Below are 25,825 nucleotides of genomic sequence, written 5' to 3'. Positions count from 1 at the left end.
GGGGCGCCGCCTTATAAGCCCCCGCCGCTGGAGGCTCCGCCACACAACGTCAACACAGCCACAACGAACAACAACGACCGATTGCCAATAGTAAATAAATACTACTATACTACTAATAATATAATAATAGCATTGTGCCGCGTAAAAAATAATATAAATAATGATCGATGATTTATACGAGTGTTATATAATAATATGATAATAATTATTGTGATTGAGTGATTCGAAGCTTTAAAGCTCCGTATAAATACATACAAACGTTGATGCTGTGCGTCTTTTACATACATATATAAAATACATATGTTATAGTATGGATTTCGTCATTTTTTTACGGCGTCGGCCTTGATGTTTTTGATATTTTTTTTATCTGAATTTAATGTCGATATGGGTGTTGGTTTGAATTTAAATCCGGGTTTTGTTCGGTGTAAAAAAGTGGACTAATTTAGATGATTTCGTATTTTTTTATACTTTGAAAGGCAGCCGAAATGTACTCAAAAGTTTCATCAAATTAAATATTGTATTGTACAAAAATGAAACTGTAAAATATGCGGTAACGATAAAGCTTGTAATTATTTTTTGCAAATTCGTTAAGTTTGATAAAAAAAACATGATTTTTTTTATTGAAAAATGAGTTTCTTAAAAAAAAATATTGTAGTAAAAAATATTTGAAAAATCTTTGAATGACCTTGAAATATAATAATTCAAATTAAAAAATTGTATTTTTAAAATTTTTCGAGTACTGCACATGTATGTATGAACGTTGCATTTATCATTGGTTCATTTACCACTTTTAAATAGTTTTAATTGTATACAAGGATGTATTGAAGTTTATATATGATGAATTTTTGCATTTTGCTGCAAATGTAATATGTATGTATAGGTATATTATGTTAATAAAAATTAATTTGTTTTGTTTCAGCTACATATACGAAAAATTCGATAGGTGCAGTTCTTTAGAATTGTGTTTATATACATCAAATTAAAAGGAGTCGAAACAGAAAAAACAAGATGAAGATTGTGCTGTGTTTCATCTTTTTAAATGGTAAGTTTTTGGAAATTTTGAACTTTTATGGTTTGCCCCACATTTCATAAATCTCAGTAAAAAAGTGCGAGAAAATCGAAAGGTGAAAGAAAACGTCCTTTCACTATACTTGATATGTATTTGTGATGTACAAATTTATCATTATTGTTCATTCATACCTAATTAGCGTGTAGTTATTGTTTAATAAGTACGAATACAATTGATTCAAATCTTTATTATTATTGGATTAATTTTGAATTTCGCGGAAAGAAACAATCGGTCATAATGTATAAATATTCCACAATTGTATGCATTTACATCGTTAAATTTTCAATGAAAAGGAAGCAATGATATTAACTGCACATTATGTATGATCTATTTTCTAATATAATATATTATAAAAAAAAATGCTTGAATAACTCACACGTAATTTGTGTCATTTTTAATTGTCTATTATGTACTGAAAAATAATGAATATTCATTTCGTAAATTTATTGAGGAAATACAAATTTTCCTATACATTAACTTCACACGTTACTGTTTTAATTTTATTAAGCGTATCGATACGCACAATAAAACATAAAATATCTCAAAGAATTAAGTCTTTTTTTAAATTATTTTACTTAGTATACATTAATGAAATCAACGTTTGGATATAAAATGTTTAAGAATTTATAATATGTATTTTCGTATAGGTTTTGAGGTTTTCTATTTGAAAATTTATGATTTCATAACGAGGCAATTCTACCATATTGGACAGTATTAATGATACTAAACTAGAATTACTACACACATAAAAGCTACAATTGTCAATATTTATATTTAAACGAATACAAATAAATTTTTCATTAAAAGTAACGAATTGAATTACGTCTTATGATTACGCTGACCATAAGTCCTTTATTTAAGAGGACAGACCTTTATTTCACAACTCTGTCCTTAAGATTTATTTATATCCTAAAATTGCTCTTTTGTCTTTTATTTTGTAATATCGACAATCGCTTAATATATTAACGGCCAAATATTTAAAGACGCAATTCATAAATTTTATCAAACCTGTATTTGAGTACACTGAGCAACAAAAAAAAAAAATTACCGGGCGGAGACTAATCAATATTTACTAAATTTGACCCACTGAATTCAAATATGACAATGATTGTTGTTGTTTATGAGTTATGAGCGTTTAAAAAATTCATAATTTTTACAGTTTTTTTTACTTTTACAGTCTTTAACTGAAAATATAGAATTGCTATGCCAAAAGTGAGTATTGAAATCAATAGTTAGATGTTTTTCCTATTGATTGCGTTTTAAAACACATATAATTGAAATGCTAGCGAATTTCAGTATATCAAAAATATACTGAGCTTGATGAGCTTATTTCGCTAATTTTTCACTTTACTACGATTATTTTTATCTAAACGTACCCTAATAAGAGCGATAAATGTCTTTTTAATGTCAATAATATGTAAAACACGCATATGTATATGATTGTCTAAAATTCTAAATTAATGTTACTAACTTGTTATAAAACGATTATTTGTCCTTTAGTTTTTGCCAAAAAAATATGGTCACCGTACTTATGATACATTATTGTGTGGATATTAAGATTCATATCTACGTAACATGATTATTGATTATACTTCTATTATATTGCAGACTGATTTCTTAAGAATTAATAATATTAAATTACAAATTTAATATTGTCATGTATATTAGTAGAAATTTTCAATTCATATTATGGAAATACATTGTGAATAGCATTAAGATGCGAGTTAAATAATTTTAATTGAAATGTAACGACGTGTTAGTGACAGGTGCGCTGTCACACGAGTGACAATACTCACTAATGACATAAATCACTTTCGGATGCAAATCAATGTGGTTAGCTTAGAAAACAATAATAGCATAATCATTTATAAGTAATCTTCCTTAAACTACAAATGTTTATAAATGTTTACAAATGTTAATAAAGAATAGTCTACATATGTATGTATAATATATGAAACGTCTACATACTATAATATATAGCTTTCAATTTAGAACCTGGAAATTTGGTTTTCTATTTTAAAGTATTTTAAAGGAGATCGGAGTCGAGGAACTCGTATAAAAATTATGTTTTTAATTATTTTTTTCAAAACGAGCACCGCCGAGCAATATGAAACATCTCTACGTTGATGTTTCACACTCTGCAAGATGATTCACGATCGTTCAAGTGAAAATCGATCGAAGCGTTCATCGGTCAGTAAGTGCGCGCATTAGATAATTAGAGAAAGGTCAGGCGAAAAAAGTAAAAGGATCGTCCGAATTAAAATATTTACGAGGAGAAAACATTCAAATGATCCCACTAAACGCATACATAATGTAATCGGCGTGATTGATCCGTGCAATAATGACCGCGATGACGATTATATTGAAAAACCGGTGACGTTGGAAAAGCGTTCGCGACATTGACCGTGCTCTCTCGGTTCAACACACGAGGAAAAAGCCAGTTTCTTTTTATGTATTCGTTTTATGTTTTTGCCCTCGCGTTGTCTTCCTGAAAGAAGAACGGCATTTTTTCCAACTTTGAAGAGTGAAACTGACCGGTCTTGAAATATACATATCATACTACGTACATACCACATATCTGCAGTATTCATTATGGTTGGTATCCGATCTGCGTGCGGGTTCCACTTTCTCGGATTTACAATACAACGGCGACATACTAATCGAGTCGGTTATTAAGTGATTGTTCGATGGGTAAACGATGATGGATTACTTCATAGTGTTGCGTTACGTTTTTGTTGCTGTTTTTCATTGTTTTTTTTTTTGGTATTCATTGTGGGCGATAGTGGCAATGCGTTTGTAATTCGCTGACGAGACTTGAAAGCAGATCGATGTTGGATAATTCGGTTGAAGAGGTTCGCGTGCCGAATTTGGAGAATGGATCGGATGTGATCTGCTCTAAATAATCTAAGTGGGTATGTCGGGTGATATAATCTAAATGGGAATTCTGTGGAATGTTTGGTTTGGTTGAGGTTGATGTTATGTATTTACAAATTTTTATAATCTGTTCGAATGTTTTGCATATTCATATTTGTGGTACAAAGTGTGGTGGATGAATGCAGATAAGGTTGCTTTAATTTCAATGTTGAACCATTCATTGTTTTAATTACAAAATTGTGTTTGATTGAACGGCAAAGTCGTTTTGTTTTTAATTAAATTTGGAAGATGTTGTTTATATCTATAAGAAATATAGGGCAGGAGTATTGGTTGAATAAAAAAACGAGGATAAAATATTAAAAGAATTGTGAAAAACAGTTATGCGAATCTATGTGTGTCGATATTTCCAAAAAATGATGCTAGGTTAAATACATATTTATTTTTTGAATAATTATCATTAAATATATTTATGATTATTATATTATAATATTCATTTTTATGTGAGATTTTATATCACAAAATTAATTTTATATCGTATTAGAATATTAATTACCAGATATGAGGTACTTATATACTTATGTTACAGTCGAAGTGTATTTTCAGTTGTAATATATTCTAACTGGCGTTTTAGGTCATTCATATTCGAATACAATTCAACTAGTAAATTAGAACTTTACAAGCGTAAATACCCTTTTAACAATGTGCGCCATTTGTAATATAACAGTTGAGTTTTGACAGCTCTGATATTTTTACGATTGCTTTACAATTCAATAGTGCGTTAATATTAGCTAGATATTACGAATAAAGGTAATGAGAAACGTATTACGATAACTCTAAGAATGTGTTCAAAACAAAAATGTGACTTTCCAACTCAATTTACTAGTCGAGTGACGTTTTCATGAAAACCTAACCTCTCCATAAAATCTGGTGCCAACTTATAGTTGAACTCAATTTTCAGTTGTAATGTATTTTGACCAGTTTGAATGTAATTCTCCATATGAATCAACTTACGTGGGTTTGACGCAACATATTACAACTAATCAAAATATATTACAACTGAAAATACACTTCGAATATGACGATAGTTGGTACTAGGTTAGATGGAGTATATTTCAACTAGTCAAAATATATATATATTATATTATAACTGGTAGATACACTTCAACTGTATATATTTATTGTTATTGTACGATTGCATAGTTCGTTTCCGATTTTCACCAATGGCGATAAACGGACACGAATTAATGCAATCGTCTAATATGTAGGTTACCTACTATATTTAAATGTTTAATAATCATTTTTAGGTAGTTTATGAATATTGATTAATTTCCAAACTGTCATTTTAAGTCGAAATACACTTAATATGTAAATATATGTAATTAGGTATTCACTATAACTTAACAACCACAGATAACACATTAATATTTTTACAAATTTTAAGCCTAATCTAATTCAATAACCCCACAAACATTGATATAATCAAAACAAATGTATAGCTATAAACTAGAAAGTACATACATGTATGTATGTATGTACATATGTGTGCAAATGGGTATCAGTTAACTCGATAACATTTTGCTCAAACACATTCTTAACCCGTATCGCTCAACAATATAATTACAGATTAATCCACAACACGTGCACTCTCGTTATCATCATCATCATCATCATCGGTAATATCACATTATGTATGTACAATTATTGCAATGTGTGCATTGACATCGTCGGTTACTACTTAGCCGTGATAGGACGAGTTTGATCTCAGATCAGAATCGACCAGTTTGAGAAACTGGCTTTTGTCGATAGCGAAAGTGATATTTTTTTCACTATATATTATATATATATATATATATATATATATATACATATATAATGTTATCATTTATATTTTTAGCATTCAACCTGTTTGCTTCCGTTCGGCCAATTAAAGGAACGTTGCGATTTTAACTCCATTTTGACATCTGAACTGAATCGTATGGATAGTATTAAAATCACCAAAGGTGTTTGTTAACCCGCTGTAAACCGATAGGGTAATTTTATACGCGTAATGTGAGTGTTTTCACGTTTTAAAACAACTTTCAGTGCGTCTCCGGGGTCATCGCTTTCCTTTCCATGGAAAGTCGCGTGTTTTTTGAACCGCAAAAATCCGTAATAATAATCATCGGAATAATAATGGTTGTATACGTAATACGAACGAAGACAAATTTAATGACGTTAACTATGAAGATTGGACGGTTTGGACGATGGATGCAATTTGTCACTTTCCATTTTCATTTATATTGTTTTAGATTTTGCGGTTTAAAGTGTGTACTTACATACATATACAATATTATGTTGTAATTGTATTTTGTCGTTCGAACAATGGCAATTTAATTGATTGTATGAATGTTGAGAACATGTATAGTGTTGCCATAAAGCTGTTGCACACGACAATTGTATTGTTTTTTTATTTCTATATATTTTTTGAACAATAAATTAACTAGCAAAGGACACTGTCAATATGATTTACAGCGAGTAAGTAGGAGTCAGTTTGAAATGTTGCAATCGATTTTGATGCATTGTTTCTTTCACGTACCATTATATAATATGTTAATAAGATATAAGAAGCAAGGTAGAGTCTAATGAGATTGTTCGGAATCCGTATGAAGTACATTACTCTCTAGTGATTGAGAAAGTGCAAAAAGCACTTCTTCGTTTCCTATATAGGAAAGAGTATGCATATTACCCATATCTCTCCCCTACTCCCTTCCTTTTGGGTATAATTCCCTTGAACTTCGGAGAAACTTCTCATTAATTAGTTTTGTTCTCCAGCTTCTACTTAGTAATACGTCATGCCCGTCGTCGCTGGAACAGTTTGGACTTTATTTCCCTATTAATTATATGCGTGGTAGACGTCATCATTTGATGGCTCTACCTCCTACTCGCAAATTACTTTATCGGATGGCTTCTATTCCAAGAGCTATCCGACTTCTTAATGAAATCGTTGCTGTCATGTCTGAATGTGATAGTTATTTTAACTTATTTGTCTGGTAGCTTGCGCTCATAGTTATTTTCTTAATTGGATGTGATTTTTGAGTGGAATTTGATCTTCTCTCTTCCATTTGGGCCTCGCAAGGTTGTTTTGTATTTACAGCTGGTTCTTATATGAATACTGGTGCTGGCTGTGTGTAGATGCAAAACATCCCCTACTAAATATTTATTTTCATATTGAGAATAAATCGCTTTCGATAAATACACAAATGGTCTCTTAATTATTTTATGTATAATATATGTATATAATGTACTTAAAGAAGTATAGAAGTGTGGAACGTTGTATGCTCAGCATAATGATAAGTGGTACGAAACGGAATACATGGGAGAGAAACGTGACAAGCGTAGTCGATTTAGTGAAGATATTGAAATGGCAATGGAATGATCACGTAGTTAGAATAATGGATGAAAGGTGGACAATAGAAACGCTGGGATGGTACCCAAGAGAATGTAAAAGGGAGGATGCAAGGAAGACGGGAGAGTGCATTAGTAAAATGTGTGGGGGGAGATGGATGAGAGTTGCGCAAAATAGAGACGAATGGAATAGTGTTGGATAGGCCTTCATCCAGCAGTAGATGTTGAATGTTGATGATGATATGTTAAGATTTTCAAAACGATGGAATTTATTACATGTATGTAATTGTTATATGAATACACACATTTCCACTTATTTTAGTTTTGCAGCTAAAATTCGTTAAATCAATTGCATCTATTGAGCGTATGGTGCAATGCATTTGTATTATATTGATTGTATAATTTTGTTCGTTTTTTTTAAATATGATTATTGGCTTTCACTATTTTTTATTGATCATTCTTTAATAGCCTCTCTCTCAGGTATCTTTTTTCAACTACATACACATATAATACACTCTCCTTTTCAATTGAATAATCACAGAATGAAATAATATGGGTAAATCTGAAATGATATTTTGAATCCTTATCATCTTCACAATTGAATAAATATTTTAATGATGTTTCTACACTTATTTCTTCATTGGAGCACAGCTGTCAGCTAGTCAGCTCGGCATATCAAGGAGCTGTCTCTTCTTCTTGTTCTGTCCACACCATTAAATACATCTTGTTACAAACCTCCTTTACTTTTCACTTATGATTAAAATTCAAGAAAAAATTTGCCTCTTATCCGATTGTTTTCATACTTTGCCATATTGCTCACTTTGGTCATCAATATTAGTAAATGGATCCTCCGCCATTACGATGGTGCAAAAATGTCGTGTAAGACGCGTTTGAAATCTGTCCCTCGAGATAGTGCCTGACGTTAATCGCCTTAAATGTTCAGTGGCATTGTTCGCCCACTGCGCTCGCCTCGGCGTTTTCTTGGTGAATATCCGTTTTCGCCGTCATCTAGCTTTAATTGCTATAACTATTTATTTTTTCACTCTTTTTTTAGTTCACTCCAAGTGTTATTTGATTGTTAAACCTCGTAAAACTAATATGGCGGGATAAAATGTCCAATCTAAACAAACTCTTCAACGCTGGGCTTGCACACTCGTATGTTATGTAGATTCAGTCCGGACATGTATAAATTGACCTCAATACAAAATTATACATATGTACACACATAGCGCATAATAATACAAATACGAATTCATTTGACTAAATATAAACGTAAATCAATGTCAATGGCGATTTTTACAATTTAAATTTGATCACCGGTACACGTACTAACGTAACGGAAACGGGCGCTAACGGCATTCTTTCGACCGTGAAATTTACTTTCTTTTGACCACGTGCTCTCTATTTATATTTACAACTGTTATTATGTATGTACATCGGAACAATATATAAATAACATTAAAAAAAAAATCGTCTATACCTGTAAAACGAAATACATATGTACATACGTAACGTGTAAAAGTTACGCATTGGATAGATTATATTTCGTTAGTGTTTTTTCGTGCAAAATTTCACCACTCGTAATAAAATTGGCAAGCCTTCCCACGTGTCCACTACTACACAGTTTACCAATCGAAGATAATATTCACACAAGAAACTGTACGAGAAACAATAGGCCTTTTGTTGGTGATTTTTTCCTACGAAATTTTTCCGACACGTGTAACTGACACGTGGAAATAAATCGACATTCGATTTATGTAATAACAGCCACTGATTGAATTGTCTGGAGTATCCCATGCATCTGTCATGTCGCATATATTAATATATCATTTTCAATTGTTCACAGCGTGTGATACAGGCTTCGAACGCTAACTGCTGTTTTTTTTTTTAATAATTATTTATTTTCAGCGTGGACTGTAATTTATTATTATATTGGAATTGATTTAAAAGGTCATAGACTACATACGAGCGAAAGGACAGACTTTTAAAAACTCCTGTTCAAGGTCTGGTCTCCAAAAGCGTATCGTTCAATACTATGGGGTTATTGCGTGGTGTTTTAATTTTTTACATTGTCCGAAATTGAATTTAGCGTTCTAAAGTTTATATTGATGTTGTAAGGTCAAGGTTAAGTCTAAATTTAATATAGTGAATATATTAGTACTAGGATTTGTATAATGTATTGCAAATTTAATGATTTTGCATTACGCAATTACAGTTCCTGATGTTTGTACATAATATAATGTCGGTATTGATTGTAAAGGTTGTTTTGACGTGGATAACGTAATGCAATGTAAGATCTTTTATGATGAATTGCTCTAGGATTTGCATAAATTATTATTTTACATATAGAGTTATTTACCTGATATAATATTCCCACGGTTTTCAGTGTAGATAGTCATTGTTAGTAATTATGGAGGGTATAAATTAAAAATTAATTCTATAGAATCGCTGGGGATAGTGCTAACTATTGTTGGGTTATTTTTATTGTGTTACTGATGTGCTGTTGTGGATTCAGTTCAATAGGATTGATTATCCATCAAACCATCTAGGTTTCTTCTTTAGACGAATCTTCTATATTATTGTTTATTATCAACCATCAGAGAGGATCCGTCTGTGTTCCGAGAATATTCTATTTCGCAACTATCCAACTAAACTATCTCCATATCTGACGAAACGAGATGACCCTATCAACTACGTGAATCCATTCTAAATACTCTTTAACAACATATGAAATTGATATTGCATTGCTGTTGATTAATTTTGTATTACTTAGCTTTGAACGTATTCACTGTGAAGCAAGTATATTAATCAACGAAGTAACTGGTGCAATTTGCATGATCATCAGAAAAAATGAAATAATCAGTTAAATATTATAACGATTTAAATATGTAGAACGGTTTGTACAGCATATAAGTAAAGATTACGCGATCTAAATCAGTCATTTATTGGAAATGGAGAGTAGTTAAGTTTGGATTGCGGTTAAACTATCATAGAAATCGAGATTACATAGTTTAGTGAGTACATGCAATTAGAGAGAGAAACACTACAAATTGTATGAAATCTATCGCGGAAATGCAAGCAGGCAGTCTTCACTTAAATCCGAAACCTACATTTGATCACTAATTCCAAAGCCTGAGCTGTGATTAGCTCTAGGCGTATTTGTAGAGAGATCGTAGGCCGTTTTTATGAATTAACTATTCAATTTGGGTTATCCCTTTCCGGTCGAAGTGACCTCGACGTGGAATAGATATTATTATGAAATATAAAGCGTTACCAATTCATAAGTGCACAGTTTGATTTCATAGTATATTTTCACAATCTATTCGAAGATTGTATGTGTGGGAAAGGTACACTCGAGTACTAGCAGTGAACGTAAAATTGCATAGAACGACCTTCATAAGGTGAAATAGTACTACTGAGATAACTACTAGCCGGTTTCTGCGACAATTTGCTACACGCGAAACGTTACAATTTATTATATATTTATATTGAGTCATAGTGGTAATCGATTGTTTGTCGAAGGCAGGGCTAAAAACGGATCGGAAGAATACGGGATTATTATTGTGAAAAAAAATCTCGATGAATTTTCTAATGCCTTAAAAGGCGATTAGAAAATTCACTAGTTTGAGTTGTAGAATGCATTTCTCAGAACGAAAGTGTTATTTGAACTGTTTTTTAGCATTTGCTAGTTTGTGGGTAGACCTGTCACTTTTTGTGTTGGTATTGATTATTTTTTTTTCGAGAATTGTGACTTTCGTCGTTTCTGAATTAATTGATGAAGTTTTTAGTATATTTTTTTACATTTTCTAGATTTGGATAGAGCTATTTTTGAATAATCAAATGTGTCGAGTCTTAATTTAGCTATAGACTATCATATATGTTTTATTAATAGCCTTCAAATCAATTATTTATTTAAGAATACTTGGGAAAGGCGGCATAGCCGATTGACCCAAGGAGTTTGTTAATACATACTACATATACATAGTTATACAAAAATACAAATATCATATAAGATAAAAAATCAAACATCGAAAAGAAATAAAGAACTAAAAATAGAGGAAAATAAAATAAACAATTAAAAAAAAAAGTAATACAAAAACCTATGTATATATTTTAAGGAAATTATGTTTATTTTTAAAAAGGTTTATGTTACTAGAAGTAACTAATTCATTGAATAGATTACTCCAAATTTTAGCCACTCTATTTGAAAATAAAGATTTTCTAGTAATAATTATAAAATATATAATAACATGATTTTTAGTATGGATTTTGATTTTTAAATGCTTTTTATTATTACGAAATTATGTTCACAATACATCTTATATCTATTTCAATAGCTACTGATCTACTGATCATTTTCTATTTTACAATTAAATTTAATTTGGTTAGTAATCATAGTATTATATTATTCTAATGTTAATCTACAGCATAATAGAAAAAGAGCTCAAAAAACGTATTTACAAGTCTTATAAATGCTCATAATACATATAATACATAATATTAATTAAAGACCTAAAGCAGATTGTGTTTAGGTAATCTGTGTATATACCTGAAGGGTAGACATTTTGTTGTAATCACCGAGACTCTTCACAAGTGTGTTATTAGTGTATGGTTATTAGTGATTCTGTCATATAATCTACTGGTTAGTTTGTTAGTAATGTCTGTAACAAACGAGATATTATTTATGGCATGCAGTTTTTTCAAGTTCAGTATATATGGGTGTATTATTAATTATTTTTAGTGATTTATTTTATATTACTTGAAGCTTGGAAAGGTTAGTATTCGAGGCGTTATTCCATACAGGTGAAGCATAGGTTAATAATGGTAATATGAGCGCGTGATATCATTATATTTTATTTTGAGTTAATGTTTGAGTTATAAAGAACTATGGCGATTAAATATTGGGTATATTGAGGATGTACCCCGCATCGCCTAAACTGAGAAGTATGAAAAGGGTTGTGGATATAGTGGATAGTGTAAAGAGATTGAAATGCGAGCCACATGGCTAAAATAATGGACGAAAGGTGGACAAAAAAAGTGCTAGAATGGTACCCGATAGAATGCAAAAGGGTAAGAAGAAGACCATAGGGAAGATAAGTAGATGAAATTAGGAAAATGTGTGGGGTGAGGTGGATGAGAGAAGCGCAAAACAGAGATGAGTAGAAGCGTGTTGAAGAGGCCTTCATCCAGCAGTGGATGGCGAATGGCTACAGATGATGATGATGATACTATATAAATTAATGCATGTTTGTTCATCAGCTTTATGAATTCACTGTGCTGATTGTAATCTAAATCTTATAGTACTCCAGCTTAGATCGTAGACGGTTTTTGGAAAGGGTGAATATTTTAATGACTTTTAGTGACTTTTAACTCTAGTTAGTATATATGTGTGTATGATCATATTCTAGAAACAACATTTTTGTTTCAATACGCACCGTTTGAAATAATGCCCTGTTAAATTGCACTTTTGTAACGTCCAATAATATAATATAAAATGAAAATAAATAACATTAGATTTTAGTAATAAAATCGATCGAATTTAATGCGTAATGGTATAATCAATTTGAACTATGTATATATTATACTATATTGTAATTATGTAAATAATGGGTCTACCTCACGGCACCGAAAGTGAAAAGGTCGAAAAAACAAATATCGGAAGGCAAAGATCGAAAATCGAAAGATCTTAAGTCGAATGATCAAAAAAAGGGGGCATGGTAAACGGTACTATGTATATATAATATATATCAGTGGCTTGTGGTGAAATTATCTCTCTTTTTGTCATACAGCCTTGTTTAATGTGCGCGCGCAGAACACGGGAGGAAAAGCAAAGTATTAAATTTAGTATTAAATTTGTACATACATAAGGATTTTCATGGATACACTATAAACTGTTAATATTTACAACGACATAAAGTACGTATCAACTTTTTCGAGAAGTGTATTATTTTTTCTATAGAATATGTAATAATTTGAAAACATCGATTTTGTATATGTAATTTATATATAAACGGTATAATTAAATATATGTACATATATTTCAAGAGTAAAAATGAATTTAATACATATAAAGCATAAATAGATATGATACTAATTTTAACCCAAATTCACTAAATAACGTGAGTTTAAATCAAATAAATGCATTTTAGAAATGATTAATTAGTATAATAATGTACAAAAAAGATGAAAACTGAATTCGTTCATTTAATACGTTTGCATGGTCAATTTATTATTAATGTTTATCGACATAAAGAGTTGAGTCAATAAAACATTAAGACGAGCCAATTTTTCTGCATATAATTATTATAACAAGATTCGTCCATTGTTACACGAGGCGAAATTTTCACTTTTCAAACGAAAATAATCACAATGGTATTTTAGACTCGACAATCTTTGACCCAGGTAGCAAAGTATAATAAGAATATAGGTAATTTTAGCGGAAACAATAGCAATGTGAACTTTGTAGTCGTATGCACGTAACGTACGACACGATCGTGCTTTGCATTGTGTCAATTTTAGTAATTTATTTTACCATTATTTCAGAGATGCGTGTGCTTCTTTCTTTCTCTCCCTCTCTCTCTCTCTCACACACACACACATACATACACAGTTATAATATAAACAATTATGGCAGATCGTGAAAGTAGGAAGTGGGTGAGCAGAGTACCGGGCGATTCGTGATACAGATTCGATCGGTTGGGTTCAAGGATCGAGCAAATATCGTGGGACACAGATCGACACGTTGCAAAACCCGACACCCATTTAATTATTGACTTTTTCTTGTTTCAGTACTTTTGGTAACGTGTAGGGCCGAGGAGAAGGTGGCCAATGAGCCAAAAGAAAACAAAGAAGAATTGGCGCTGTTGGAAGTGGAGAGTGATGCTGATCAGGTGAAACCGAAGAGACAGACTGAAGAAGGTAGAGCTTTGGGTGCTACCCAACACTTTTTCGGATCAGCACCTGGACACTATGTACTGAGATCTTCACCCAAGGATGCAGCAGTTGAGGTACTATTCTTAATTTTTTTTTGATAAACTTTTGCTTTATTTTCAGTTAGAACAGATATAATCATTTTTTTTTTCTATAATTAGTTGGTTTTAGGAATGCATGTATATACGTATGTATATAAATAATTTGATTTGACTGATAAACACTTAGGGTATTTAGTGATTAGTCTTATGTGTTTTTTAGTTACGTGGAAGGAAAATGCTTATCATCTTTTTGGAATAGATTCGTTTCTCAATATTTTGAATTACCCGTGTATTCAATAGAATCAATATTTGGAATTACATAGAATATGAGTTTTATTTTCAAAGAAAAAACATCGTCTTTATACAGATCTTATCGTTTTGATTTGAAAAAAAAATTGTATGACTGAATTTATACGCAATTAATGTAGTGAATAAACTGTAATATGGTATTAAAATTATTAAATAAAACAGTATAAAATTAAAGATACGCTCCAAAATAGTATAATTAATATTTTTAGTTTAATAAAATAATCATGTCTTAATGTAATCAAAAGCTAATATTAATAAACGCGATAGTATTTATGTATTACTCGTTCACAGGTACTCAATGTATTTTTGTTCAATATGAAAATACATAATTTATCACACAAAATAAATATTTATAAATTAATTTTACATTGTAATTAAACGCAATAATGTGCGCCGTTTTATGCAAAATATTATTTTTTTCAATGTCGCATAAAAACTGAGATATATTACATTACATCCAGACAGACGAGTATTGAATCGTCTGAGTGGACAGCTTTTTTGAGTACGTTTTTGTGCAGTGAAGATAATGTCAATGCGACAAAATTAAATTCGAATAAAAAATACCAACAGTTTCAAGTTTATAGAAAGTTGTGCGAAAATTTGCGCAATATTTAAAACAATATTATAGAAAACGACAATGCGTGCTTTCCCATTGAATTTTATCGATCTTCACGTACACGTATATCAACACCTATTATGCCGATGAATATTTGCATCTGCAGTCTTCTAATTTACGTTACGTAACATTCGAAAGTTTTCTCATGTCGAAATTGTCTCAGTTCGATTGAAGATCTGATGTAAATTAATTGTTGTTTTAATCGGATTACGAAGCGGAAAGTTTTTTTTATGGGTTTTGTGCTTTACGAGATATACCGTCAACACTCGGTTGGTTTAAAGGTGAGGTAACAATGGTAGAGACTAGAGAGTGACAGTGATTTAGAAGTTAAGTTGCTCAACGAAGTCACACGTCGTGACTGGGTCACAGTCGTGTTTGCCAACGTTCGCTCAAAGGGTTTAGTTAACCCGTTGCCGACTTTATGTGTATCGTGGGCTTCTTTCAACTGACCATATTATAACATACTAGCTAATACTGTCATCCAAAATGTGTCCCATGGTTTCTGGAAGCCCTCTGTTCAAAATTTCAAATCTGGATCCCTGTACCAACAACATATGTATATTAAGTTTAGTATAATGTTACACTATACTATTAGATTTCAATGGAGGATCTGGAACAGGATATTGATTGTTTAATGCAGCTCTATTGACCGTAGAAAAATTGTAATCGATGAGAACTGTATCACACTCAGTTGCTTGGAATATTTGAATAATATTATAATGGAATGCAATTTAAAAATTGTATATGCAGTGTACTTATGTACAATAATCCCGATGCGGATTATCTAGTTTGCGGAGTATCTGTGTTTGAAATTAATTCATTTTCTTCTTTTAATTCAATTATTTTTGAATGAGTGTCCGTGATAATTCTCAGTTCTTGTTTCAGTTCAGATTTTCACATCCGTTTCAGTTCCGATTCCCGATTCCTGTTTCAGTTCCGAGTCCTGATTCCTGTTTCAGTTACGATTCTTGTTTCAGTTCCTATTTCCATTTCCTGTTTCAGTTCCGACTTCCGATTCCCGATTCCTATATCAGTTCCGATTCCCGATCCCTGTTTCAATTCCGATTCCCGATCCCTGTTTCAATACCGATTCCTGATTCCTCTTCAGTTCCGATTCCTGATTCCTGTTTCTGTTCCGATTCCGATTAATCATTGTAACCTATTGTAACTCTATTTTAAATCATGTATTAACTAGTATCCGAAAACACGCGCTGAAATTTCAAAGGGCACAACACTAGTACGTAATAATGAGTATATTTGGAGCATTGGTTGATCAGTGGGATTTTTTCGTTATATACTGAACAGATTCAGTTATTTATTTAATTACTTTTTGCATTCAATTATAATCTCTTACAAATACGCAAAAAGTTTGATATTTGGTCTAACGATAGCTAAATTTTTACCGTCCAATGTTACAAGGCTAATTCAACCTATGGACCAAGGTGTCGTATCATCAATGAAATGACTTAACCGTGCTGATTTTCTGAGGAAGATGATAGCTTGATCTGAGGAAGATGATAACTTGATCAATTTCTGGAAAAAATTGAGTACATTCACACGGAATAGCAAAATCTTGGTCAAAAGTTATTGGTTTGATCATGTGGAGATTAGTGGAAAATTATAAATGATTTGAGTGGTTTGATCGCGATTTAAATGATCCGGGATTTCAATGTATAGTGATGCAGATATCGTTTATATTGTCACTCAAACACTTACTCACAAACAACATTCACTTAAACAATTGACACAATATTAAAAATTGATAGTTCGAATTATCCGTGTTTTTCAATTATCCGCTCACGTAATCCCCAGCATAATCCCAGATAATCGAGAGTACACTGTAACTTTTAATCTCATTGCATGTTTTCACATAAATTTGGATTCCATCGTTGAACAAACTCATATTCAATTTGTACCGAAAATACCCAATAAAGTAAATAACCAATCGCGCCATTAAATTTAACCATTTTGTGCAACGTCAGATTTTATTATGATCGTTCGCTTTTTCATCCGCTGTGCAATTTATTTGCAGGTTTTTATGCCATGGCAAAAAATATAAGCAGTCAAGAATTCACTTGGTTAATAAGTACATACATAACATTGCAATATACGGTGAGCGACAATAATAATAGTGGGTATGCTTCTTTCGCAAATACAGAATAACATGACCGGATGCTGTAAGCCGGAAGTATTGAGAAAAAAATGTTCGCACAAGTCTTGACGATGGTCGAGTTAGATATAATATGTTGAAAATATTAATTGTGTGTGACACGAGGCGCTACTGGTTTTAAAATGTATTTGTAAAAAAGTGAAAATCTATTTAATTTATTGAGTGTGTACTCGTTGTTGGTTGATTATGTAGATAAGGATGAATTTGAAAGTGTGTTTAATAGAAAATGTGATTTCTCACGCATCTTATTATTGAATATTTATGAAGAGAGTATACATACATACATACATACATATATATTCGGTTTTAATTAAAGATATTATTATTTCACGTCAGTTTCAGAAGTAGCTTGTTGGATTTATCTGTCAATTTCTAAACGTAATTTATGCCATTGAATAGGTAATGATATCATCATAATTACGATGGTGTATTATTTTAATGATAATTCTCCTCTTTAACATGGCTAGAAAGTTTCAAAATGGTTCTTCAATTTAATATTTAGACAATAATATAAAGTTTTTTTAGTACACGATTGACATATGTAAAGTTACATATGTATTTATTTTAGAATCTTTGAATATTCAACTTCAGATTTTACACCTGTTTTAAAATTCAGTTTGTATATAAAACTAGTGTTGTGCCCGTTGATATTTCAACGGGTGGTTTTGGAAATGAATTGATACACGAACCACACCCGAGGCTATTGTCGCTAATAGTTTCAGCACACAAGGCAATTCACACCGCCCCTTCACTCTATCCCCGCATGTTCTCCCGGCCTTTCACGTATAAATAATCATTTATATGTGCTCTTGCATTCTTAAAATTGTAATATTTATTTTTTGAAATCTCAATACTCAAAATCCAATAAAACGTACATACATCCCTTCCCGTTTTTGTATACACATATGTACATATGTATACATATATTATATATTATTTTAATAAAGGCTTCCTTTATATTTTTGATATACTTATTTTTAGATATATGTACATACATATACTTAATTTTTCCCAATATATTTCATTTAACCAAATACGTATGTTCCAGTTTACTAGACTATGGATTGTCAAAATGTTTGCATTTTTTATTTGTCAAAATATTCAAAACATGCACATAAGAACAGTTCAAATTGATTTAAGACGAAGATGTTTTAAGCTTTCATCTTAACAGTTAAAATAAGAAGAGGCTAGTAAAAATCAAGTTAATATTATAATTATAAAGGCAATTACTTCCAATAAAAAGCATTTTTTTCAAAGATTACTAAAAAAAATATAATTTCATATGTAATTTTAAGTCCACTTTTATACTTATATATGTATATGTAAGTCCAATTTTATTTACATAGGTATACGTCCACTTTTCGTCATTCTGAGAAATATCTCTCAAAATACTAAATATAATGTTTAGCGTTTAACAATATTTAAAAATACTGGCGGCCTGAAATACGTTTATTCTGCTTTTCCGAGATTCTGGACATAGCGAATTTAAAGAAGTGATAGCAATATATGAGTTTAGTCAAGCGGAAACAGTGTTTTTGGAATTGAAAATTGGACTTCCGCCACTTTCAAGTATAGCGGCTCATATACATATATGTATGTATGTATGTATGTATGTAGATGTTTGAGTGTAAACTACTGCTTATGTTTGTTTAATGTTTAATACAGATATAATATATTTACTATATGTAAATATCTATTTAGTTCGTTATCTCTAATATGAATTATTTTATACATTTCAACACACTACCGGTGTGATGGAATCTAGAGTCGGTTGTTTGAAAAATTGAGTTCTTAGAACCGTTTGTCAAAATTTTATAAGAGGGACAAAATTACAAAATAATATAAGTGGTCAACTGTCTTATAAAATTAAAAAAAAAATTATATGTACCTTACTCTTTCAGATCACTAATGATTTTTAATCTATCGGGGACAAAATATTTTAGTGTTGAAATTTTCAATGCTTCAGTTGGTCCGCTATTGATTGAGAGGGGGGTTTAAGGGGTGGCATGCGGGTTTTAAGTGAGTATTTTAGTTTTAAACTACAGCGGATGGAATATATGTAGGTTCATAAACAGAGAACTGGTTGCTAAAAATTGGGCAGCACTCTGCTGTATGCATATTTGTAATGGAAAATTTCTCCTTGGAGTTACAACAACAAAGCCAGGGATAGAACCCGTGACCACACAATTGAGAGCATTACACATTCATCACTGATATAAACACCTATTTTTATTATTTGATTTTGAAATTATGTATCTAAAAACCGTTTATCGCTTTCTAAATTTCTTACTATTGCGAAAACGAAGCATTTAAAGCACTTGCACAAACCTGACCTTTCTCACTACATTGTTAATGCTATTGCAGTCTGAAGCCATTTAAATCTAATCAGCTGTATCCAGCATCTGCTCCAACAGAATTCTAGTACTCCGTACATCGAATTTGGACCATACACCTGTCTCCACGACATTTTGAGATGAAAACGAATACCAATTAGACAATACGGACACAGCATGCACATGCTAATCAGTTTTGATCGTCCAGTGTGCGAAGATTGAAGTGGAATAAGTTGATTTATTACGGCCATTATTACCTGTTCAGTTTTGCATTGTTCGCAAGGAATGGAAAGCCGAGAGAAATTAACACTATGTGGAATAAATTGTGGACACATAAAACGAATACGAGAGTGCAATAATGTGGGTCAAAACTATGTAAGCTAGTACGTAGACTCGAAAAGGGGAATTGGGTTTACGATTTTATACGTTTCGTATTTCGTTTCTGTGAAAATTGAGACGGATGCTGCTTTCACCGAAGAGTTCGGTCTAAAATTCAAAATGCATTTATAGATTTTTTTCGGCTTGTTTAAAAACTGCATTCGATTTCACTTTTACAGTTACGTGCGACACTTTCGTGTGTATTATCCGACGTTTTCGGCGATTGTGCGATTTAAAAACGCATTAGTTGCCAGATATGCATCGACAGTCACGTCAACTCGAAATCAACGGTTAATGTCAACAAAACATGGTATATTCTACTCTACTTGATTCGTCTATACTCGTTGACCGATTTGTATTCCGTATGAAATTTAACCGTGACACTTTTCCTCTCAATATCTGGGACAAAGGGCTGGTAAAAATAAACCGAGGTAAAGATACGAGTATTGAATACACAATAAACTATAAATAAATATTGAATTGGTTTAATTTTAGTACAGAAATATTTATCGTAATATTTATTTAACATGTTCGTGTCACTTTTTTCAGTCTGAAGCTGATTATTTGAGCATCCTGAGGCAGATAGAAAGCGGTGGTCTGCAACCGGCAGCCGCTCAAGTTAGACCCACTGTACAGCAGTTCCTCATTCCTAGGTAAATATTATATGAAAGGTTTTCCACATGTACATTGTACCTAGTACATTGATTTGAAACGTTTCTGTACAAGGAAGTTAGACAGGACTGTATTTAAAGTCGTCAGATTCGAAAAAATAAGGCAGATTGGCAGAATATATTAGCCAATCACCGATTGTTTGTAGATTCCACATTTAGGAAATCAACTTACAGAATGAATCTCATTTAAATGTAATCGACTATTGAGCTATGAGATATTGCGATTGGTTTTAAAATTTTTATATAAAATACGCATTAAATTAAGGTTTTTGTGGGGCTCGTATTTGATTTTAAATTAAATTCCAATAAAAATTCGCCTGCAGCGTATAGATTTATGTAGGTGCCACTTTAGTATGCATTCTACCTTCACATATCTACCTTCACGTTTTTACTTTAATATGCGGTTTCACAGTCTCAGTTCTCGCGTGACAGTGAGACTGAATAATACCGACCCTAACAACCTAATCTTAAATGAATAAGGCCAACCCTAACTTAACCTTGACTAACCTGACCCTTAAATAAATAGGTGTTGGCTACTAAGACATGTTTTTTTTTGTGAAAATATTGATGAAATAAAACAAAAAAAAGTATCTTAGCAGCCAACACCTATTTATTTAAGGGTCAGGTTAGGTTAGGTTAAGTTAGGGTTGTCCCTATTCATGTAAGATTAGGTTGTTTGGATCGGTATATTCTTCGTTGCTGACGATATTTTGATAGAAATGATTCGACGACATTATGGGGCGGCAATTATAATAAACAGGTCGTTGCTACGATACAAATAAAAAAAAATAGCCGACTGCGATTCAAAGGTAGATCGCATGCTAAGGTAGACCGCATACTAAAGTACCACCTTTATGTATGTACATATACTGTTGTATTTTATTTACATTTTCAGTTCTTGTGATTGGAAACAATGAAAAACCACTCAAAACTATACCAATTTATGCAGTTATACATATACATTGTGTTAAATTAAATTTAACATTTTATATGTTTGAAAGGGGGCAGAGGGGGGGGGGGGGTTCATAATTGATTCTAACTACTGTACAAAACGAGTTTATTTGAATACTTTCATGTTTATTTAATTTTAGAGAAAGAGAGAGTAATTTTGACTGGACAAAAAATGGACCATTTTACTACATACCACATAGGTAGATTAATATACCTTCAAAAAAGGTCCTTTATACGGATAAATATTTCAAAGAACTTCTTCTCTATAAATTAATTCAAATATTATATCGCTTCTACTGCTCGTATCCATGCTTGTGTGTATGTACATACATATATATGTAAATATGTATGTACATGCACATTCGTAATTCAATATTATTTAATCGTTAAAATATTATTATCGTTTATATAATTTTACGAAAATATTTCTGCACACATGAATAACATGCAGTCTGTATACTAACTGTCTTATCTGAAATTTATTTTTATACACACTTTGTCAATATTGGTTTTTATCGCTTGCACCAATCGCCAACAATATACAAATCCAAAATCCGGTCTTCGGTGAAGCCAGAACAAGCTTAACTATTGAGCAATTTTTATTTCCAGACAATCACAACCGACGTTTGCATCCAACCAAGCCTTAGGAAACGAGCAGAAGTACATTCAGATCCAACCAGGCCAACAAAAACAGAGACCGCTAGCGCAAAACTTACAACAGAACTTTCAAGGAAGAATCCCACTAGTATTGCGTCCCCAAGGAGCAAGGCCTACACCGACTCAGGCTATATATTCAAGCCCAGGATTCTTTGGAAACGCAGGAGGACATGCTCTGCACGAGGCTAGAGTACAAGCAGCACTTTCAGTGGGCGATGACAAACCCACAGCAGTTCAAAGCAACACTCAATTCCAATTTGCTCCCAAGCCCCAATCAGCATTGGGAGATTCGTCTTTCGAAAGGGAACTAGCTCAACTGGTTGCAGCAAATCAAGCAGCCGAACTCAAAGCTAAACCTCAAGTGCAATACATCCAAGCTGCTCCTCAAAAACAAGCGTATAACTATGTACAAAAGCCCAAACCTTATGCCTTTTTAAGACCAGACGCTCAAGGTCCCAAATACATAGCACCAACGGCTAGAGCGAAGTCTCCCAAGTTTCAATCTGTTCAGCCTTCTCAGCTTCCTCAACAATATTTGATCGAAACAACTAAACCTCAACCCGCATTCAGGCCTGTATTGAAAGCAAAACCTCAACAACAGCAATACTATCAAATTCAAGAAGAACCCAAGGTGTATGACTTCCAAAATTTCCAAGAATCTTCCCCAAATCCAATGAAAATTGTAGCTGCTCCTCAATTACATCAATCCCAAGCACCTTCCCAGTACAGATTGAGTCAAAAAGAAGTAAACGAGCCCGCAGCTCCTACTTATTTGCAGTATTATCAAGCAATTAAGCCTCAACCTGAAGATATCAGCTCGGTTAACGATGTTAAATTAGAATCATACCTATCGAGATTTAGCGCTCAGAAACCAAGTGCTTCCACTCCCAGCGAAGAACAAATTTACATTCCAAAATATCAGCAACAACAACAACAACAGCAACATCAACAACAACAACAACAACAGCAACATCAACAACAACAACAACAAACCAAAGTCGAAGAACCAGGCAGTTACGTCAGATACAAGGCAGCTAAGCCTCAACTGAGCCAATATTCGTCAGAAGATGACGCTTTGATACAATCGCTCATAGCTCAATCTTTGCAAAAACCCAGACAAGGACTATCCAACTATGCTTCATCGAAAGCAGCGAGCACCGAATCGCAACCCACAATTTCAGCTCCTTCCCACTCATCGATCTTCGTTTCTAAATCGTTGGTACCCAAAAAGAACCCAAGTCACTCAGTAACAATCGAACAAGCCGACGAATCCGAAGAAGACGTCCAAACTGTAAGATTGCCTCCTCCCAAAAACAACAAAGTGTACACTCAAGACGAATTCCAAGCTTTGCTAGCTGCCGGATATGCCGTCACTCCAGTACCAGTTACAGAAGAAGAAGAATCAAAACCACGTTTTAGCCCAGCTCCATCCAACTACCCAGGACACAGTAAATACCAAGCTTCCACTGTGGCTCCTGAAGCTGTCCAATCATACCAAAAGCAATCTAGCGAATCTTATGCTTCTGTAACCCAAGCACCCAGAACTAGAAAAGTTCAAAGGAGACGACCGGTCAACAGCTCTCGTTATAGGCAAGAAGAGAACCAAGCTGAAAGTGAATCCCAATCTCAAGCTTCGTATGCATTACCAGCAGAGAGAATTAACTACGGAATGAGGAAACAGGTTAGGACCAGAACACAGTCGAGGCAACAAGAAGCATTAGAAGACGAATCCGAGTCCTAAATTTTAAAAGGAGATGATCGAATTAGAATACTCAACATTGAACTGTTTTGTGAAGGGTTCGACTTTACCAACTATGTACATGTATTATTTATTAGAAAATTTTCATACGAAAAAAATTCAAAACGAGCGTGCCAGATGAAGTATGCATACTAAGTGTATATATAAAAAAATTACACATTGTAATTTTAAATTCAGTCCACTTTAGACAGTCAAAATGAAAATGGTTTTTGTATGTATGTATGCTGTTTATGTTTATGTATTGACTGTTTAGAGTGATAAAGATGAATTCAGGATGTAAATAATTTGAGACGAATTGTATCCAACGTGAGGCTGATTTATGAATGTATAATAAAAGACTTTTAAATACAATTTTTTTAACTATAAATATTATGCATTACATTTAAAACAAACTAGTTTTATTGTAATTTTAATATTGAATGTATGAAAAGTTTCACGCATACGTGTATTGTGTAATTTAATTTAATTATACTGTAACGAATTTGTGCAATAAATAGATACTTATGATTTAATATAAAAAATAAAAAATAAATATTATAGTATTATTTTGTATAACGCAACAATAACAATAATATAACTTGTGACATACTACGATAGAGATTGTAATCGCTGTAAGCGATCAAAACAACGGCGATCGTTCAACTGTGGGACTTGTTGATTATATATTTACTAGTGAATAGCCCGATGAAACATCATCGCATGGGTATAAAATTATTATATACTCTTATAAAACTAAAAAAAAAATCCGGAACCGGAACCGTTATTTTCGTAGACTCTCATAGATAGTTTTCAATTCTTTATTTGTAATAATTTTCGATTCTTAAAAATACGCAGACTCCCATGGAGAGTTTTCAATTATTTATTTAAAGACTTCCTATTTTTTTCTATTATTATTAGCTATCGCCCCGAGCGATACTGCAAATCGAAATCGATTCACTCGATCCATGACACCCGACTTCTCCCGACAACTACCGAAGATATGACTCCGTTTTGATTGGTTGTCCATACGTTCTGTACGATTATTGAATATTAACGTTATTTAGAGCAGCCTTTATATCCGTATCATGGTGTACTGGTCAGTGTATATTGATCTGGGCGCGATGGGGGTAGGTTCGAGTCGGCGTCCTGGAATTGATTTTATTTTTTCAAATATCGCTAAAATATAAATTAATTTCAATTTCAATAATTTCAATTAAAAATATATATTTAATTGTTTTATATGAAAAGAAAAAAAAATGGTTCAAAACTTCGATAAATGAAATTATTAAAATTACGTATTTTTATATGGCGAGAAGGAATATTTCAATTAATGTTTAAAAAAAAAAAGGGCGAAACGAAAAATTGGATTTGGCACGATGTCCGAGACCATTACCTCATTAGACCCATATTCAGGCTATTTGGGGTGATCGGTTCGAGTCGCGACAAAGTCGTCTCGTCGAAAAATGAATTAATCGATTTTTATCGATTCGTTCATTATGTTCGGCGAGAGTTAGGACACACACACACACCCACACACACACACACACACACACACACACACACACACACACCCACACACACACAGATTACCGTCTTTATATATATGATACTAATTATTTGTTTGGAGTTCGTCACTTCTAAAATGTTTTACTTTATTTTTAATACAACTGCATTACTTTCTCGATATTTTAATACGTATACATA

General features: G+C 32.3%; 1 protein-coding gene across 1 annotated transcript; it reads left to right on the top strand.

The window, feature by feature from the left end:
* LOC143916462 (uncharacterized) lies at positions 1-24,658 on the top strand. Its single transcript, XM_077437584.1, has 5 exons — positions 1-90; positions 920-1,042; positions 14,117-14,334; positions 20,654-20,757; positions 22,336-24,658. Exons 2-5 carry the CDS (start codon positions 1,009-1,011, stop codon positions 24,122-24,124), a joined length of 2,145 nt encoding a protein of 714 aa, XP_077293710.1. The 5' UTR covers positions 1-90; positions 920-1,008; the 3' UTR covers positions 24,125-24,658.
* The last annotated feature ends 1,167 nt before the right edge of the window (positions 24,659-25,825 follow it).

This window comes from Arctopsyche grandis, chromosome 9 (assembly GCF_051622035.1).
Source record: "Arctopsyche grandis isolate Sample6627 chromosome 9, ASM5162203v2, whole genome shotgun sequence".
NCBI classification, from domain to species: domain Eukaryota; kingdom Metazoa; phylum Arthropoda; class Insecta; order Trichoptera; family Hydropsychidae; genus Arctopsyche; species Arctopsyche grandis.
This window is presented reverse-complemented; position numbering and strand designations above follow the sequence as displayed.

Bases quoted from the DNA above. Each gene is read 5' to 3' on its own strand.
- LOC143916462 (XM_077437584.1), top strand. From the start codon at position 1,009: ATGAAGATTGTGCTGTGTTTCATCTTTTTAAATG. The intron at 1,043-14,116 runs GTAAGTTTTTGG...TTCTTGTTTCAG, and splicing joins GTGTTTCATCTTTTTAAATG to TACTTTTGGTAACGTGTAGG. The intron at 14,335-20,653 runs GTACTATTCTTA...CACTTTTTTCAG, and splicing joins CCAAGGATGCAGCAGTTGAG to TCTGAAGCTGATTATTTGAG.